Source organism: Trichosurus vulpecula, chromosome 7, assembly GCF_011100635.1.
Source record: "Trichosurus vulpecula isolate mTriVul1 chromosome 7, mTriVul1.pri, whole genome shotgun sequence".
NCBI classification, from domain to species: Eukaryota; Metazoa; Chordata; class Mammalia; order Diprotodontia; family Phalangeridae; genus Trichosurus; species Trichosurus vulpecula.
The window spans coordinates 228,221,271-228,242,427 of NC_050579.1; the positions used below are offsets into that span (position 1 = coordinate 228,221,271).

The window sequence follows — 21,157 nt, forward strand, 5'->3', positions numbered from 1 at the left end:
CGCATTTCAACCGGTTAAATTGAACCGAGCCCCAATCAGTTAAATAGATCCGAGCCTAGCGCCTGCAGCCCAGATTTGGGGGAAATGGGAGGTCTGAACCCTGCCGACCACGTGACTCTCCTTCCTCTTCTCCCCTCCCCCACCCCGAGGCTGAGACCTTGGACCTTACTTTTTGGACTCTCCTCTTGCGTCCCCAGGGGAGTTAAGATTATATAAAGGACGCTTTGTCTCTCCGATTCCCGGTCAGCTTGCTCTCTCTTGTTTTTCAGAAAACCAGGAATTGGAAGTCATGGCTGCGAAGCCCAAACTTTATTACTTCAATGGAAGAGGCAGGATGGAATCTGTGCGCTGGCTCTTGGCCGCTGCTGGGGTGGAGGTAGAGGCTTCATTTCTTAATTTATTCTTTTTCTTCCGACTAAGTGAATATTTACTAGTGGAGAAGTCACGTGGATCGTACCGAATGACCCCCTCCCAGAAAGGGGTCTAATCACTGTGATCAGTATCTTTCTTTTTTTTCTTTAATCGTGAACTGAGTCCCAGGAGCATGTTTATCGTGATAATTAAGTGTTGATTGAGTGTCCTTCTGAAAGTAGAATCAGAGCCTGGTGGAAAAGGCACTGCACTTGATTCAGCAGACGCGGGTCCAAGTGGCGGCACTACTACCTGCTAGCTCGCTGTCCTTAGGCATCTTAGCTTGCATCTCTTGAGTCTCAGCTTCATCACTTGTAGAATAGGGGGCTGCCATTAGATCATTTATGAGATCCCCTTTTAGGTTGAACTTCTGTGATCTTTGCCTGAAGCAACTCCTTAAAAAAAATTGTTATTTCCATGTGCCATAACACATAGAATGATACCTGATTCTCATGTATTTCATTAACCGCCTGGCTATTATTGCTTGGTGTTATTCATTTAAAAGCTCACCATTTTGGGAAATTTAAAAAATGCCAAGGAAGAGATTGAGTTAGTTTCTAAAGAGATTTTTAGCAATCTTTAATTTTTGTTGGTTTCTTTTTTCTTGGGTAGACAGTGGGAAAAGTTCAGAAATCATTATATACAAGGCCTTAATAAAGTCTTCATGAAGTTTCTAAACTTTTAAACATTAATGATTTAGGTTGATATGGTGGAAAAAATTGTCCTAATCTTTGAGGTGGTGAGGAATGATTTCCTCCACTCCTAACAGATATTGTAAGTCACTTCACCTCTCTGGGTTCCACTTTCCTCTCCTGCCAAATGAGTGGATTGGAGGAGATAACCTTCAGTGCCCCATCCAGCTCTGCCTGGTTCCTAGGATCTGAGGGCCTTCAGTTCTGTTTAATTCCCCATGCTAACACAGGATTGAAAATAAGACTGCTCTCTGTACTCCATCCACCACACTATTTAGGTGCTATTTAAACACATTAAGTGTTTCAATCTAAGAGCAGGAATTACAGTGATTAATAATAGTCACCACATTAACTAGACAGCGTGGCATAGTGGAAAACACTGGTCTGGGAGTCAGGAGACTCAGATTGTAGTCATGGCTCTGTCACTAATTAGCTGTGTGACCTTGGGTAAGTCATAGGATCATGGGATCATACATAGAAGGATATTGAGGCCATCTAGTTTATGCCTTGCCCCCCCCCTTTTTGGATAAGGAAAGAGAGGCACAGAAAAGTTAAGTGACTTGCCCAAGGTTATTCAAGCAGTAAGCTACAGAGGTAGGCTTTGAACCCAGGTCTTTTGACTCTAAGACTACACGTTGTGAAGTACTCACTGATATGCCCTGGTAGATGGGGTTTCCTCCATCAGCAGTGTCAAACTCTCATAGAAATGGGGACCACAAAATTATATGCATCTAATTTTATTTATAAACTCTTCCCCATTACATTTTAATCTGGTTGAGGAGGCACTGGGACTTTTGCAGGCAGCCTCTTTGACACCCTTTTTCTACCTAGATCTGTGAAATCACAAGTCCAGACACATCCTCCCCTCTATCCCAAAGGCACAGGAAAGTAGCCTGTAGTGATTTTAGTGACAGAAAGCTAGGCCTAGAGGTGGGAACACCTGAAGTCAAATCTTGCCCCTGACACTTATTAGCTGTATGACCCTGGGTAAGTCTCAACCTCTCTGTACCTCAGGCAATAGTATTTACATAAGAAGTTATTAAGATTTCAAGAATCACAGATCCTTTGTGTTGACTTATACAGTGTACTCTGCCAGGCACTAGATAGATACAAAAATGAAAAACTACAAATTGTCACCCTCTAGGAATTAATCATCTATTAAGCATTTCTCTGAGACTCATCTTTTAATTAAAAAAAAAGTGGGGGGAGGGAGGTTAGACTAGAACAATGGTGTAGTCTGAAGTTGCCCATGATCCTTTCAGGGGGTCTTTGAGATCAAAAGTATTTTCATAATAATACTAAGATGTTATTAACCTACTAACATACTCTTCCCTGTTCCAATTACATATCCGTGTAGAGCTGGAGATATATACATATATATTTGTATATGTAGAGATATAGATTATATGTATACACATATAAAATTCATATATTTATGTGTGTATGTGCATGTATGTATATGTGTATATGCACATATATTTCATCCACAACATACTGCAACAAACTGAATGAAGAAGCAGATAGAAGAATCCAGTTAACGTCTCTTAGTTTAGACATTAAAGAGGTTTGTGAAAATATGCAAAACAATGCCACTCTTCTCACTTATTTTTTTTGTTTTGGCAAATATTTTCATTAAAATATGTTATTTATATTAGTATGAAATAAGTCTGTTTTTAATGAATTAATATATTTAAAATTCACCACTTATTTTCTGATATGGCAAATATTGATGGATAGAAGCCACATAAACAGAAGCTTCTCGGTTAGGTCCTTAATTATATTACATTTAAGAATGAGATGGGGCTCTGAGAGCAAAAAAGTTTGCAAAATGTTGGATAAGCACATCAGAATCATTGATGTAGCACTGGAAGAAACCTTAGAAATCATTTAGTCCAAGGCCCTCATTTTTGCAGATGAGGAAACTGAGGCCCAGACAAGTTAGGTGACTTGCTCAGGGTCTTCCAGCTGGTAAATGCTGGAAGGTCCTTGTGATTCCTACTTCTGTACTTTACCCATTATAACACCTAGTTGCCTTAGGTGATCTCTAGGGTCTCTCCTAATGCTCACATTCTATGATTCTATTGCTCTGATACCCTAACATGTCCTCCTCCTTTTCTAGTATGAAGAGGTGTTTCTTGAAACAGCTGAAGAACTTCAGAATTTAATTAAGGGTGAGTTCAGTCTTGTTGTGCTGTACTACTCCATGAAGTTCAGATTAACTCTCTTTGCCTTGCCTGAAAAGACACACGGAAAATCTCTAAGACCCCCTTGGAGCCCTACAATTCTCTGATTCTACAGTTGTGAAAAAGTGTTACATGGATGGGGACACAGGACAATACACAAGTGTGTTCCTCTGTAGCTCAGAGGGAGGGTTTGAATTTCAGAACAACCACATCAGGGAAGAAAGTAAAGCTTTTTGGCCCCTCAAACAAAGAGTCCCTGCCTTCTATGGAGGAATCATGGGGGAAATAGAGTTTCGAGATTTAGGACTGGAAAGGTTAGGTTGGAGTCAGGTCATAGGGGAGCTTGAATGGGAGGAAAGAGTAGACAGGTGGGAATTAGTGGAAGGTTTTTTTGTGTGGGCAAAGAAGTATCTTGATAATTGCTGTGTTTCAGGAAGACTAGTTATGAAGGTCTGATTTGGAACAGACCTAGACTGGAGGTATGGAGACCCATGAGACACAGTGAAAGAATCTGGGTAGGAGGTGATGAGACCCTGGCCTAGGGTATGGCAGTGGGAGCTAAAGAAAGGGGGTAAGGGTGGATCAATTAATTGATCGACAAACATTTATTAAGTACTTACTATGTACCAGGTGCTAGATGCAAAGATGAAAAAAATGAAATAGTTCCTTGCCTCAAAGAGCTTATATTCTTTAGGGGGAAACATCGTGCACAAACACTACCACCACCATCACCATCATCACCATCATCATCATCATCATCATCATCACCACCACCATCATCATCATCATACCATTTATACATTTCCAGAATATTTTACAAGTATTCTCTCCTTTGATCCTCATAATGACTTCAGGAGGGAGGCACTGTCATCATCCATCCCCATTTCGTGGATGAGCAAACTGAGGCTGAGAGCTTTAGTGACTTGCCCAGGGTTACACAGCTAGCAGATGTCTGAGACAGGGTTGGAACTCTAAATCCAACAATATTCACCAAGCCACCTAGCTGACCGTATGAGTAAATATAGAACTTAATTCAAATATAAAGGAATTTCACGGGAAGGTGGTGCTAACAGCTTGAGGGATCAAGAAGAGTGAAGAGGGAGGCAGTTCCAGGGATGGAAGTCAGGCCATACAAAAGCAAGCAGAGAGGAGGTGTAATGTGTGTACAGAAAAACAAGTAAGCCAGTGTGTCTGGGAGGCAGGGTGTGTGAAGAAGAGCTAGCAGGGCAGGTTGGAACAGACCATGAAGGGCTTAGGATGCAAAAAGGAGAGTTTGTATTTGAGGCTAGAGGCAGGAGGGAGCAGACACCAAATTGTGAGAGAAGGTTTGAAGGCAGACTCCTTTTAGTCAAGAATCATAGATTACCCAGACAGACAGTGTATAGACCAAGCCATACAGAGAGTTATCATTCAGGTTGGTGGTGGATGTTCCCATACAGAGAGTTCCCTTATCAGACAAGGTCATAGATAAAGCCTTAGAGATCCTTCCTGTGTTCATGTATACCACCCAAAGCACCTAGCACACTGAAGTACACATAGTAGGTTCTCAAAACTACTGTTGTTAATTAATGGAATTCCAGCAGTAGTTTTCAGTCAGTCAAGAAGTATTTATTAAGCACCCACTGTGTGCATTGCACTAAGCACTGGGAACTGAAAAAAAGGCAAAAACATTTTTTTTTTACAGTTACCTATTTTTGCTAGTCTACTATGTTATGGAAATGCTTGTTTTATTCCTTAAGTTCAGAATAAAATAAAAAAATAAAAATAAGAGTAGAAGCAGTGGGGAAAAAAAGCCCACAGCCCCTGCTCCCAAGGGCTCACAGTTTAATGGGGGAGAGACAACAAGCAAACAGTTATGAACAAACAAGATGTATCCAGGGAAAACCGCAGATAACTCGCACAGGGAAGGCACTGCATTAAGCAGGAGATCAGGAAATGCTTCTTGTAGAAGGTGGGATTTTGGCTGGGACTTGAGGGAAGCCGGGGAGACAGGAGCTAGAGATGAGGAGGCAGAGCATTCTGGGCATGGGGGACACACAGTTAAAATGTCTGGACTCCAGAGACTGAAGTGTTTTGTTTGAGGAGCAACAAAGAGGTCAGTGTCTCTCAATACATGGAAGGGAGTGAGTCGGTCACTCACAATCTTGAACAACTGTATTTGGCAGCAAGCACAATCCCATTTGCAGGGTGGGAGGCAGCATCTCTAGAAAGAAAATAACCTCCCATGGAACACAGTGTGGTGTGATATGGTAGAAAGAGCATTGGTTCTAAAGTCACAGCTCCTGGATTACAATCCTGCTTCTGATACTTAGCCGTGTGACCTTGAGAAAGTCCCTCACCCTTCTTGGACCTCAGTTTCCCCTACTGTAGGACCATAGTCTAATGAGGGATAAGCCACCGATTTGACCCCTTTTTTTTTCTAGATGGCGAACTACTGTACCATCAAGTGCCAATGGTGGAAATTGATGGAATGAAGATGGTACAAACCAGAGCCATCCTGAGATATATAGCCGCAAAATACAACTTGTATGGGAAGGACCTGAAGGAGCAACTCCTGTACAGTAATCGTTGCATGTTTACAATGCAACATATTTGCTGTTTTTTTTTTCTTTAGGATATTTCTACTTAACAATGATTCTGACAAATGATTTGCCCAGGGTCACACCACCAAGTAGAATCAAAGGCAAAAATTGACCATAGGTCTTCCTGACTGCAAGGCCAGATCTTTATTATTTCCCCCTGCTTCTCAATGAAATTATGTTAAGGAAGTATCTCCTTTACATAATGGACAAAGCCAGAATGTTCTTATCTGCATGTTCTGAAAGTAAATATGTAAAATTTTAAACTCCCTTTGCCATATGCCCCTAAGTCTAAGATATCCATGTTGTAAATATATCTTGGTTTTATCAGAATGTGGGCAAAGGAAGAAATTAAATCTCTAACTGCTTAGTAGAATGTTGTTAAAAGTAATGATCCTGGCTTCTGTAGGCTGCTTATCAATCAGTCAGTATCGATTAAGTGCCTACTATGTGACAGGCACTGTGCTAATGTTGAAGATACAAAAAGAGGCAAAGGACAGTTCCAAAGAGCTTATGATCTAATGGAATGTTTATGGAACTCAGTCTTAATTTTACAGGCATGCTGGGAATACTTTTCTACTAATTTGTTAAGTCTTATATGTAATGAACTGGCCCACTCACAGATGGATACATAGATGAAAATTTGTTCAGAAGAGAAGAAATACTGGCTTTGGATCTCAAACTAGGATAACTATAATTTTAACATCAATTTTCTAACGATTTGTAAATGTATGAGTTTAAAACAATACAAAAATTCACCATTAATTTAATGAAAGTGGAGATGTTTTAGAAATTGGCTTCTGTGTTTACTAAATTCATCATGGAGAGGCCATGCCACCCATATTGGATGAATCAATCCGTCAACAAGTATTTATGAAGTGCCTACTATGTGCTGCTGTGGGCAGCTAGGTAGCTTAGTGGATAGACTGCTGGGCCTGGAGTCAGGAAGACTCATCTTCCTGAGTTCAAACTGGGCCTCACATACTTACTAGTTGTGTAACCCTGGGCAAGTCACTTAACCCTATTTGCCTCAGTTTCCTCAAATGTAAAGTGAGCTGAAGAAACAAATGACAAACCTCTCCAGTATCTTTGCCAAGAAAACCCCATATGAGGTCATGAAGAGTCAGACCCAACTGAAATGACTGAACAACAACTTTAAATTTTTAAAAAAGCAGTTTCATATCCAATATTTTATTTGCTCCTGTATTTAATGACATGTATAAAAAGAGCTTTGAAGCTTGCAAAGCATTTTAAATACGTTATTTGATTTCAGTCTCAATAATAGAATAAGTTAGTAATCCTATTTTTGTTGGCGCCTCTTTCCTTTTCCAGCATTGACATGTATGTGGAAGGAATGAGAGATCTGTACGACATTATTATGTTACTCCCATTTGCTTTGCCTGAAGATCAGGAGAAGAATCTTAGCATCGTCGCTGAGAAAGCCACTCAAAGATTCTTCCCAGTGTATGAGAAGGTACAGAACAGTGAGGCAGAGTGTGATCTGTCTGGATAGTCAATGAAATTACAAACACTTTCCCTCTTCCAATCTGAGCAAATGAGTCAAAATGCAGAAGCACTTACAGAAGAAAGACCACTGGCCGTGTAGACAGAGGATCTGAGTTCAGATCCTGCCTTTGACACTACTTACTTTTGGAAGTGTGGCCACATCACTTACTAACCCTGGACCTCATTTTCCTAAGCTTTACGAAGTAAGGCAGCATCATATAGTAGATAGAGTCCTGGACTTGGAGTCAGGAAGACCTTGGTTCAAATCCTGCCTCAGACACGTACCAGCTGTGTGACCTTGGGCAAGTCCCTTGGCCTATGTGGGCCTCAATTTCTTCATCTGTAAAGTAAGGAAGTTGGACTTCATGACCCTGTGAATTCATAAAGAGCTGGAGCCAGATAAGACAGGCACTGTCACTTAAAACACAACATGCCGGGTGTTGCAGGAGAGACACTTGGTGACATTTCTTTATTATACTTAAAAATTATATGGCTATTTGGCAGCTAGGTGGTGCAGTGAGTAGAGCAGCGGTCCTGGAGTCAGGAGGACCTGAGTTCAAATCCAGCCTCAGACACTCGACATGTTTACTAGCTGTGCAACCTTGGGGAAGTCACTTAACCCCAATTGCCCTGCCTTCCCCCCTCCAAAACAATAAAATAAAATAAATCATATGGCTAGTCCTGGTACTGTTCTCCTTAAGTTCTTATGCACCCTTTTAGACTGGTCAGTGTGGGAAGGGCTGGTGGCAGTGCTCTGTGAGGATGACAGTGGAAGGGTTGGATGACCTTTTTTGCGCCTGTCTATAAAGTTGGTACATTCCAGCCCTTCTGGGACAGACTTAGCTCTGACTAAATCATTTAACACACACCCATTAAATACATAGGGAGACCAAGAGCCTCAAGCTATCCACAGGCATTTAGTAAAGAACCAACTGTATACGAGAGACATGGTTCAGCACTGAGGACACAAAGGCAAAATGAAATAGAGCCTGCCCTCAGAGAGCTGACGGTCTAGAGGGGCTGCAACATTTATACCTGAGAGTGTGTGCGCGCGCACACACACACACACACACACATATTGTTGAGTCACCTCAGTCATGTCCAACTCTTCATGAACCTATTTTGAGATTTTTGTGGCAAAGATACTAGAGTGGTTTGCCATTTCCTTCTCCAGCTCATTCTGTGGATCGGGAAACGGAGGTAAACAGTTAAATGACTTACCCGGGTTACATGGCTGCTAAGTGTCTGAAGCCATATTTGAACTAATGAGGACGAGTCTTCCTGATTCCAAGCCTGGTGCTCTATCCACTGTGCCACCTGTCTGCCGATGATACATAGATGGTGTGTGTGTGTGTGTATAGGGCAGATACAGCTATATAAATACAGATATACATACACACACACACACACACAAATAAGTACTAGGGAATTTGGAAGGACCTTTGATCAAAGCTTTGAAAGAATCAGGAATTGTGTGAATGTCAAGATAAAGAGGGAGTACATACCAGGCATGAGTGCCGTACTATGCTAATGCATGGGGTCAGGAAATAGGATGCCTGCTGTGAGAAACAGGAAGAAGGCCAGTTTAGCTGCATGTTAGACTGTGTGAATGGTAGTAATGTAAAGTTAAGACTAGAAAAGGAGGTTCGAGTCAGGCTGTGAAAAAGCTTTGAATGCTGTAACAATAGCATCTTATATTTATCAGTGTTTCATGATTATCAAATACTTTATAAGCATTATTTTACTTGATCCTCCTAACACCCCCTTAGGTGAACATTGCAAGTTTCACCCCCATTTTATGGAGGAGCAAATGGAGGTTCAGGGAGTGCAGTGACCTGTCTAAAGTCACCCAGTAAGTGGCAATGCTAGAGGGAGAATCAAAGTCTTTCATACTTCAGGTTGAAGGCTCTTTTCTCTATGCCAATTTCCCCTTCCGCATTTAATCCATAATACTTCTTTATTAAATGATTAGACTGTGAGGTTATAGGTCATAGTTTTATTGAATTAGAGGAGGCAGCATGGTGTAATAGAAAAAAAAACACTGCTATTTTCTAGTTGTATACCGTGGATGAATCACTTGAACCCCAGTGGGCCTCCGTTTCCTCATCTGTAAAATAAAGGAGTTGAACAAGGGATCTCCAGGTTCCTTCCCCCATTAAATTCTATGATCCTGAGTATCCATGAAATGAATGTTTTACACAAATATTTATTTGTGTCTGTATGTATCACTTAGGCACTTTACATTTGTCTATGTACATTTTAGTGTCCTCCTCCTGCTAGGTTATAGGTTTCTGGATGGCAGACACTAGATTGGTTTTAGCTGTCACCATACACACTGTCTCGCATTCAGGAGATATTTAGTGAATGTTTATTGGTCTGTTAAACAGTGGCCAAAACAGAAGTTTGTTGTTCCACTATCCAAATTTATCATTAAGGCAAGATGTATGACTTCAAGGATGACCATGAACATGCCTGTATAGTTCAGAATTGCAAAGTATGAAAAACTCTCTAGGTAGAAGGCAGAGGAAGTATAACATTTATTTAGACACCAGAGGATCTAATCCCAAGACCAATAACCCTAATTTGACATAGCAGTAATTATATTCCAAAATCAGAAAGCCCACCTCAATGTAGAAACAAGGAAATTATAACAGTGTTACAGCAAGGAATCAAGTCATCCTGTAACCTTCCCCCCTGCTAGGGCCTTCCCTGTAAATACTCACAAATCCTGCCTGTCTGCTTGCCTGAGTTCTCTCCAAAGTTCTGAAAGCCCTTGTGGTTTTCAGAGTCCTTGCAGTTTCCTGGATTCTCTGGATTCTCAGTTCTCCAATCTTCCAGTGCTGCAGATTCTCAGCTCTTGGATCTCCTCAACTCTTGTCTGCACTTTCAGCTCTGCTGTCTCAATGCTGGCTTCCTCAATGTCTTCTTGATGTCTGCTTCTCAATTCTGCTCTTCTCAGTTCTGGGCTCTCTTTATATACAGTCCTGCCAGCATCTGATTGGCTAGAACTCAGTGCATATACATTTGGCTCAGGTCTTAGCACCTCTCCTTAGGGTCCTGAGGGTTCCACACCTTTCGTGAAGTAAATAGCAAAAGAGTGTGGTCCTAGGGCCTTGAACCTGATAAGTAAAGGGTGTAAACCTGACACCAGTCAAGCCTCTCCTACTCAAGTTTCCCTTAACTGGCTCTACTTGAGAAATTTCCCTTAATTAGGTCCACCTGAGGTTATTGAATGGGCCGGGAAAGATCTTTACTCACATTGTCACTACGCCAAATTGCCTAGTTCTCTATCACAGTGGAAAAAATACCTATCCAGGGGCCAGGCAGTTTTGATGGATGGTGACAGCTAATTCACAGAATCCATTGTAGGGGAATATCTTCAGAGCTATTTGGGGGTTTAGTGCATGGTTTAAAAAAAAAGGTGTCATATTGACAAAGGATTTTAGAAAGAGCACTGTCTCCATAATTGACAGCTCTTGAGGATAGATTGTAAACACAACCTGAAGATGCGGTCAACAGATGATCCCATTGGTCTCCTAACATGGGCAAATGACAATGGGGGAAAAAGTGAATCAGGTTATACTGTAACCTGGTTCTAGAATATGTCACATGCCATAGCTAGAAAAGACCTTAGCTTGTCATTTCGATGTGTAAATTTTATTCTTGAAGTTTTGTGAGTTTTATTGAGCTTAAAATTATTTCTTTTTGCCTGAAAATTTCCTTTTTAAATTTCCTTTTAAAAAATGTCTTTCATTTCATCGAAGAGTAATCCTTTTTCTTTTTTTAAAAACTCTATTTCCCCCTTCTTTTCTTCAGTGGAAGTGCTTTCCCCCAGTCCAGGGTTTACTGGGTTTTGTTCTCTTTTGAGATTCATTTTTATGGCTAACTCCATGATTCCTGTAGGATTCCAAATGTATCATGCAACAGGACTGCCTGTGGGTTATTGCATGCAAAAGTATTGTTTTTAGCAAGATTGTTGTTATCAAGAGCTGCTCGGAGTTCTGTGCTCTTGATTATACAGCTGTTGAATTGCACATAGCCCTGAATTTATTGCTAATGCCTGCCATGTTGTATGTTATTGGTTTCATGTGTGTAGGTGCTCTTTAGTTTTCATTGCTACACACTACTATATGTATTTTGTTTGCATTGGCACTCGTACTTTGCTGAAAACACTTTTAAATGGAATTTAAACAAAATGGAGGTCAGGAGTTTAGGCATTTAGTGTGCAGTGATACCAAGAAAAACTCCAAAAGGATTTTTAATTAAAGTGATAGAATTTGGCCAGAAAAAATAAGGCCACTGTAAACGTATTGAAAACTGTTATAAAGGATTTGGGATAAATATTAGATGATCACTAATAGGTATGTGTAGAGAAAAAACACCCTGTTTTCTGTAATTTGTGAGAAATAATTACTCATTCAGTAATTCCTGATGTGATCAGAAATTAAGAGATTACCTGGATACCAATTCCTGAGTGTCCCTCTGAAGAAGGAAAGAAGGAAGGAAGGGAGGGAAGGGAAAAAGGAAGAAAGGAAGGAAATAAGCATTTATTAAGCATCACCCACGGGCCAGGCTAAGTACTTTACACATATTTTCTCATTTGATACAATAACTTTGGGAGATAGATGCTATCATTATCCCCAGTTTTCAGCTGAAGAAACTGAGGCAGGCAGAGGCTAAGTGACTTGCCTAAGGTTACAACCACTAGTGTCAGAGACTGAATTTGAACTCTGGTCTTCTTTATTTTAGACTGAGTCTTCTACCCACTTTACTACCTAACAGCCTTGGGTGGCGTAGACTTGGTGTTGAGATAGTCTGAGAGGCTTTAGAGTGGATGAACTGAAGAGTCTGATCAAGCCTGAAAAAGATGCTGTGGTCAAGGGGTTAGACCTTCCCCCACAACAGGGATATCACAGGCCTAAGTTAAGGTCTTCTCAGGAAAGGCTACAAGGCCCATTGGAAAAGAACCACCTGAAGCATGGATTAGCTGTACATAACTAAACACAACAGCACTGTGAAGCAACTGATGTAGGAAAAAAGGGGTAATTTAACCAACTCCACTTACAGATAAGGAAACTGAGGCCTTGAGAATTTTTCAAGATCACAGAGCTAGGGCCTAATACAGTCACAAAAAGAATGCAGGCTTCCTAACTCCTGGCCCAGTGCTCTTGTTTTAAAATTGTCTTACGTATCCCTAGGTTATATCACACACACACACACACACACACACACACACACACACACACACACTCACACACACAACTCTTTTTCTCTGTGTCTGTCTTTCTCTCTTCCTTGTAATGGGGGAATGGAATTTTTTCACTTGTGTGTGGGATGGATTTTACGAATCCAAAAATTAACAACAGAGGCATCTCAAGGTGAAAGTAGAAAGGAAAATTTATTACGATCCTGCAGGAAAGGGCAACCCGAACATTGAAAGGACTCAGGGTCCTCTCAGTGTCAGAGCGCACTGGACACAGAAAATTGGGGTGTTTATATAGGTCCCTAACCGCAATTCCCCCTCCCAACCTCCTTCCTCTCAGCTTGCAGACGTAAGCTTTGAGGGTACAATCTAGACGCGATAAATCTACCCAGGGACAATGGCAAGGAACAAACAGTATGGTTATTTTTTACAAGCAGGTGACAGTCATAAACTTCCCATCATTCTTGTTTCATTCTACTATCAATCTCAAGGTAGTAAATCTGTCTTAATAAACAAACAGTTCGGTTATCGGTGACAGGCAGGAATTAGTTGTTAGTTACCTCATCTTCACATCTGTGGCTATGGCGGATATCCCCAGTATCCTTACACCTTGCCTCCCATCATTCTTATACCTAACTAATCTTGCACATCTATATTGCACCTGGCTTTTCGGCTTTTCATCCATTCTTCCCCAAACGGAGGTTCTCTTATCTTGGGGTCAATGTACAGGGGGTGAGTATCCTGTGTCTTATCCTTATCCTCAGAGAATTTTATGGTTGCTGACTTATTCACCTCAACCCTTCTTTCTTTCAGGCCTCTCGCCATTAGGTAAATACACAGGACCTGTTCTTAACCTCGGGGGCCTTATGGTCACTAGCTAGGCTTGTGGAAAGGAAAATATCTAAGTAGAGAAATGGGACTCACTATCCTACTTATTTCTATTTATCTAATTTGTTCCCTTTTATGAGAGGTCTTCACTCGTCCCACACACTTGTAAGGTTACACTTCTTTTATTATGAACTTAACAATACTCAACTAACATGAACGTTTGGATATTTGTAAACTCTATTTCAATAAACATTTATTAAATGACTGCTATGTACCAGAACTGTGCCAAGTGCTGGGGATACAAAGAGTCAAAAGGCAGACCCTGCCCTCAGGGAGGGGGAGACAACATGCAAACAAATGTCTACAAGGCAAGCTGTGTACAACACAAATAGGAAATAACTTACAGAGCCTGTAATGTCCTCCATGCCTAAACTGTTGCAGCAGCTTGCTGGTGGGTCTTTCTGCCTTAAGTCACTCCCCAGCACAGGGCATCTTCCACTTAGCTCTTAGCTCATCTTCCTTAAGCTCTGGTCTGGCCATGTCATCTCCTGCCCCCCCCCCCTCCCCGCCCAACCAGTAAACTCCTGTGGCTCTCTATGCCCTCCAGTAACACAGAAAGGGACTGTAATTGGTTTTTAAATCCTGACCCGTCATAGGCTGGGTCCTAAGCCCTTCCTACCTTTCCAGCCTTCTTAAAGTTCAACCCCCTCACATTGGCCTCCTTAGAGATCCTGGAACAAACATTCCATGGCCCTCTAGGATTTTCCCTGCCTGTCTCTCATGCCTGGAACCTTCTCCCTCCTCATTTGTGCCTCCTGACTTCTCTGGCTTCCCACCAAGTCTCAGGGAAAGTCCTATCTTCTGCAAGAAGCCTTTCCTGGTCTTCCTTCCTTCTGAGAGTACCTCCAATTTATCCTGTATATATCATTTCTACCTAGTTGTTTATGCATTGCCATTAGACTGAGAGCATCTTGAGAGCAGGGACTGTAATTTTTCTTTCTTTGCCTTTCTTTGCATCCCCAGAACTTAGCAGTGCCTGGAATGTATATGGTAGGTACTTAATAAATGTTTATTGAATGAATGAATGAATAGTATACTGAAAAGAGCAAAAATACACAAAAAGAACAATTTAGAAGAGGACACAAATGAATAGAGAAATTGTTACTACCTAGTTAGTCAAGAAACATCTATTAAGCACCTATCATATGCCAAGCACTGTGCTGAGCGCTGGGGATACAAGAAGAGGCAAAACACGATCCCTGCCCTCAAGGAGTTTCCAATCAAAGAAAGAGACAACATACAAATACATACAAAGTAAGCTATGTTCAGGATAAATTTTATTGTTCAGTCATATTCCACTTGGGGTTTTCTTGACAAAGATACTGGAGCGGTTTGCCATTTCCTTCTCCACCTCATTTGACAGACGATGAAACTGAGGCAAACAGGGTGAAGTGACTTGCCCAGGGTCACACAGCTACTAAGTGTCTGGGGGCCAGATGGTTTTCCTGGCTCTCTATCCACTGCTCCACCTAGCTGACCACAGGATAAATAGGAAATAATTAAAAGAGAAAGCACTGGAATTGAGAGGGGTTGGGGAAGGCTTTCTATAGAAGATGGAATTGTAGTTGGGACTTGAAGGAACTCAGGGAGGTCAGTTGTCAGAGCAGTCGAGGCAGAGTGTTCTAAGCATGGGGGACGGCCAGAGAAAATGTCCTGTCTTCAAATAATATACTATTTTCAAATAATGTGCCCTAATTCCCTCCCTTCTCTCCTTGTCTTTGATCCTATAGGTATTAAAAGATGGGAAAAATTACCTTGTCGGCAACCAGCTGAGCTGGGCAGATGTACATCTACTTGAACTCATCTTAATGGCTGAAGAATGCAAGTCTGATATTCTCTTGGCATTTCCTAAACTGCAGGTAATTCCATCAAAAGCATTCACTATATATACTGCAAATATCTATTGATGTACATGTCCTCTTCTCCATTAGAATGTAAGCTCCTTTCAGACAGGGATAGTTTTTGCTTTTTCTTTGTATCTCCAGAGCTCAGCACAGTGCCTGGCATATTAGTAAGTGATCAATACATGCTTGTTTAAAAGGGCTGGAATTTCCTCTCTGTACTTTTCCTCCAACACAAATCCTTAGACAGTCTTTATGAGTTGCTGTGGCCCAAACCAGAAATCTGTTGTCCACCCTTCACATGATGAGGCTCTCTGATCTTAGCTGGATGTCTCTCCAATGGTAGGCATGAAGAACTCAAAGCCTTTCCAGCAACAGAGGAAATACACCTTTATATGTTTTGAAAAGAGAAGGTGTCTCTTCATATATTTATTAAATTACTGCATATGATATAATATCTGAAAAACAGAGGTGTTACACATTTGCAGAGCAGGGAGCTCCTGGAGACTTTCAAATGTCACTGCCCATAGGGAGAAAATGTTTGCCACAGCTTTCCCCCAGGTTGAAACAGCTTCCAAAAGGTCTTGGCAAGAGCAACCCTGGGGCCCTGCTCCAGTGTGCAAGCTAATTACTTCATTTACAGGTGGTGTCATTTTTTTTCATTTTAGGAGTTCAAATCCAGAGTCAGCAAACTCCCAAGGATTCAGAAATTCCTTCAGCCTGGTAGTCAAAGAAAGCCACCAATGGATGATGCATGTCTTGAAGCTTTACAGAAGATATTTACTTCGCCAAAAGGCTTGCTTCTTAAACACTCTAGTATGTCATTAGCTTATTTTTAGTCATGCCCACAAAAATATTAGGATGTACTCTTGCAGCATTTCTCAGTTCAATAAGTAGTAAATATGATGCCTCCTTATAGAGTTTGTAATCAGAAAAACCTAATCTTCATATTGCTTATAGTAAAACTTCACCTTACTCAGAGTCATAGAATCACAGATTTAAAAATTTTTTCATTACATATTAAGAGCAAATTTAGAGCAAAATAGCCCTTATTAGTGCAGTGAGTCTGTATAGCCTCTTCATTTTATCATTGTGGAAATTGAGAAAAAGAGGTTAAATGACTTACCAGGGGTCACACAGGTAGTAGATACAGAGTCAGGACTCAAACTTGGGTCTCCCATTTCCAAATTCCATCCTTTTTCAGCCGTTACACTGTCTCCTTTTAATTAATCTAAAATTTTCAGGAAAGTAGGAATGTTTGGAATAAAATTGAAAATCATGTGAAAACAAAATGGTACTAAGGATTTCTTTAAAAAAATATCCTACTAGATGTTGCGTTAGGTTCCTTTTAGATGCAAACCCTTTATACCTGTCCTGATAGTCCTCAGGATCCATAGCAAAAGAAGTAATGTTCAGTTACCTTCACTCCACTGAATTTAGGGAGGACAGCAATCTGCCCATATTTTAGAAAGATTTTCATTGAAAAAAGCACACAGAAGAAGAGGTTTGTTTAGTTCCCAGTTAATGAGAAATCTCAATTAAACAAAATACCCTATTCCTTTTTCCTCATGACACTTTCATCATGGTTTTATTCTACTTTAAAACAAAAAGAATGATAAGTTTTAATACAATCAAGGAAGAAGCCTGAAGATTAACTGAAAATTTCCCCTTTTAAAATCGCCCTTTTCTTGTAAACTAAAAGATGCATTTTCAGGAGGAAATAATTTTTTTTTTATTTCTCCAAGCAGATAATCTATCATGTACCCTATTGTCAGAACTCATTACAAGATAAACTAAAACAACACTTGGAGACAGAGTCAAAGGAGGCTTAAAGTTTGAGTGTCACTAATTAAAGTACAATCTTATAAACCCAAAGTAAGTTTAAAAGTGGTAGGGTGGAGTGGTAAGCAGAGTTTAGTCTTATTTCATCTTCCCAGTCCACTCTACTACTGAATTAATGAAAGGAGAGGGGGTAGGGAGGAATAGGTTTCCCGTATAAATGCTCACAGGCATTGGTAAGTTAGGGGGTGTCTACCCCAAGCCTGTGAAGACTTCCCCAGGTGGAACAGACAGATGAGAACAGTTCGTTCCAATGGCTGTCAAGGCAACAGCACTTAGAGCTTGGTCAGCCATTAAAGACACCAATGTCATCCTGACTTTTGTCTTGTGTGGGGTCCAAGTGTTATACCTAAATTGAAGCCCACCATTAATCCCTTTTATATTCTTGTCTTTGTCTCTGCCCTACACCCTGAAATGGCTTGAAACTGCTTAAGGCATGATTCTGGATATTGCCCAAGGCTAGTCCCCTGACCCCCCACTTCATCATGATTCAGCATTCTGTATATTCTCTCTATATCAGCATTATGTGCAAGGATCAGTTGCTAGAGTAAGGTATAGGTTTATTTTGGGGAGGAGCACCCCAGTTGCTAGGTGGTCCCACACCCTGGGTTATGGTGTAGCTATTCTGTTGGCCAAGCTAGGTCCCTCTACGCAGACCATAGCTGATCAAGTAGAGGTTACTTTCTGGGGAATTCCACCCTGAACCCTCCACCCAGTTACAGGAAACCGATTACGACCTAAGAGGGCCACCCATTCTAGGAAACTGACCACCCTGTGTCACAGGATGGTCACACCCCTGAATCTCGCCATATTTCCAAACTAGCTCTGAGCTGATGAATTCAACCAATGGCTGATCTTTGCTTCTGTACGTCATTGCTTCTGCTAGCGACCCTTCCTAATTGTGTAATTGTGGTTTTTGCCTTTATGGGCATTGTAGTCCCTCAGTTTGGGGCTGCCCGATGTGAGTATACTTTGTGTATGTACTCCAGGTAGTCGCGCACTTGGCCAATAAATCCACACCTAAATTTACCATGGACCCAGGCCTCATCTCGCTGTTATTTTCTACACAACACAAGATTGTCTAATCTGCAAGAAAAAAAACCACTGAGGTCAAGCTCCAAGCCAATAGCACTTTACTAAAGGGTCCATGGCTCCCTCCAATGATGTGGACCTGAGCTCTTCCTCAATATCTGAGATGCCTCCTTTCCCCAGGGCCTTACTTTTATTGGATTTGATACCCAAACATGCAAAAGGGGCACGGTAAATTTCAAAATCTTATTGGTTGGTAGATTTTGATTTTGACTCTCCAGGAGAGCCAGAAATGATGCATCAGGATGAGTGGTTACAAGATGGGTTCATAAGATGGTCACCTGCTCATGATGGACAAGAGCAGGTGGAGGTCCAAAAGACTCACACAAATGCCTGGGTTAACCCCATTTTTATAGACATGGCAAATGTTTAAAACAAAGAAAAGCAAACAGATTGTCCCCATACTCAAAGAAAAAGGAGTCAGGCTACTATCATGGGAGCCCAAAGAGACAAAGGAAATATAGAATTGTTGATTTGTCAAGTCACTTGCCTACTCAGCCTCACTACAATATAAGGGTTATGCTAGCTGACTTCTACAGGCTAAATCTATGATCTTATGAGATCATAGGTTGAAATGGAAAAAAAAGGGGGCACAGGTAAGTGGCATCGTGGTAAGAGCACTTCCTCTGGAGTAAGGAGGAGCTGAGTTCAAATCCAGCTTCAGACACTTGATACTAGCTGCATGATGCTGGGCAAGTCACTTAATCCTGATTGACTAGATAAAAAAAAATTAAAAAAATGAGTGGAATTCATTTTTGAAAATAAATTATTCTGAACGAAATTTTAAAATGGCTTATTACAGGAAAAAAATGCATGTTCAACCTGGATTTCCCCTGCTAGTGCCTTACATAGTAGAGGATCTCAAAATAGTTTTTATTCCTATGTGATGTTGTCCCTCAGTTTTTCTGGCCACATGGTGGTATAGGCCAAGAAGAGAACCCGACAAAAGCCTTTTGTACTTCTGATAAAATGAAAATCCAACTACCAAAAGTGGCAAACTACAAGTAATCTCACAGACCTATAGAATGAGGAAGATAATGGAATCATGGATTCTTGAGTATTTGGTCTCCTCACTCAAACCTCAGGGGCAGGTTTAAGCTAGTCAATTCAGTAGAGGCCAGTTTCAAAAAATTATTTTCATTTTTTCTCTTTAAGTTTCAAATCTCTGAAAACACAAAGGTTCTGTGATTTCTTCAGTGTGGTGATTCCCTCCATCAGTGCAATTCTCAATATATGACAGTGGGGGGAAAAGCCCAATGGAATTGCTAAAGAGCTTAGGTGACTTGCCCAGGGTCACACAGCCAGTCAGTGTCAGAGGTGGAATTTAAACAGGAATTCCTGACTCTGGGCCCAGGGCTCTATCTGATGTTCCACCCAGCCTCTAAAGTTAGCTTCACTTCACCATCAGCTTCACTTGAGTACACTTATTTGTTGTGAGTGGGGATTCTAGTGGGAGTAGACAAAGAAAGTGGGAAGTGATGGTAATGTAAAAAGAAAAATGCCAACCATAACTAAAACATTTTCTAAAAGAAAAAATATAACTGCCTTGGCATTGGAAAGGATGGGGCCATATGTGAAAGAGTGAGTGGGTTCAGCAACATTGCAGGTCATGCTTTAGGGCTGATCAGCAGGAGGATTTGGTTCCTGAGGAGCTGCTGTAATCTGGTCTAGGTGTGATGGGGGTAGGGAGGGGAGGAGGAAGGGAACAAGCATTCATTAAGTGCCTGCTGTGTGCCAGGCACTGTGCTAAACACTGGGGATGCAAAAGGAGGCAAAAGACAGTCCTTGTCCTCATGGATCTTATAATCAACAAGCATTTATTAAATGCCTACTATTTATTAAGCCACTTTACTATGGGGCAGCTTGTGGATAAAGCCCTGGGCCTAGGGTCAGGAAGACCTGAGCTCAAATTCCACCTCAGACACTACCTGTATGACCCTAGGCATGTCACTTAACCTTGTTTGCCTCAGTTTCCTTATCTGTAAAATGAACTGTAGAAGGAAATGGCAAACCACTCTAGTATTTTTGTCAAGAAAACCGCAAAAGGGGTCATGAAGAGTCAGATATGACTGAAGAACAGCTGAACAACAACATACCCAGCTAGAAGGGAGGAGATGAATCTGGAGAAGAGCCTAGGAGAGGGATGGTCAAGTGGACTTCAGGCAGGGCTCAGTCCAGGTTCCGGATCTGAAGCCACAAAAAGCTGAGAAAATAGTGTACATTCTTTTTAGCTACTATAGCTCTTGGGAATTAATTGGCCATCAGCAGCTACAGCTGGGCAGATTTCTACACTTCCTCAGTGAAGATGAGAAAGATCTGACTGGAGAGAAATCAGTGCCCATTTCATCTGGCCTTTTAGCAAAAGCAGGCAAGGGTCCTTATGGAACCTTTGAGAGAGTGAGGATGGTGTTAGGGCTTGTAAGGAAAAGGGGCATGGGAAAGGAATGCCAGGGATGCTAATTAGGTCATCTAAGAATCCAGGCGTCTTTGGGAGCTATGGATGGGAAAGTATATGTAGTATACTAGACACTGAGGCAATTGTCAGGGGCATGAACTTTGGGGATCTAGAGGGAGGAACTGTCCTTGGGTCAGCCAGGGACAAAAAAATCCTTGGGCCAGGCACCCCTCTGTCTGTTCTGATAAGCGAATGTGTTCTTCGAAAAGAGAAAGTTTTCTCACAAGAGGGGGGTCTACTGAGAGATTGGGAGGCTTCCAGAGATATGATCTTAGGGCTGGAGCCCAAGCACCCCATCATCTATACTAAAATGAACAAAAAAGCTTTTCTTCTTTTGAAGGAGATTTGCTTAGTATTAAAGAATATCAAGAGATGTCAAGGATCTTAAAGATGACCCAGGCCCCAGCCCCTTTCATTTTATGGATTAGGAAATCAAACTGAGAGAGGAAGTATGACTACTCTAAGGTCACC

General features: G+C 41.3%; 1 protein-coding gene across 1 annotated transcript; it reads left to right on the plus strand.

Moving 5' to 3' along the window:
* The first annotated feature begins 247 nt into the window (after positions 1-247).
* On the plus strand, positions 248-18,178 carry LOC118856664 (glutathione S-transferase-like). The gene is made up of 6 exons (XM_036767079.1): positions 248-376; positions 3,223-3,274; positions 5,710-5,842; positions 7,198-7,339; positions 15,193-15,321; positions 15,972-18,178. The coding sequence occupies exons 1-6, from the start codon at positions 290-292 to the stop codon at positions 16,140-16,142; spliced, it is 714 nt and encodes a 237-aa protein (XP_036622974.1). The 5' UTR covers positions 248-289; the 3' UTR covers positions 16,143-18,178.
* Positions 18,179-21,157: the final 2,979 nt, after the last annotated feature.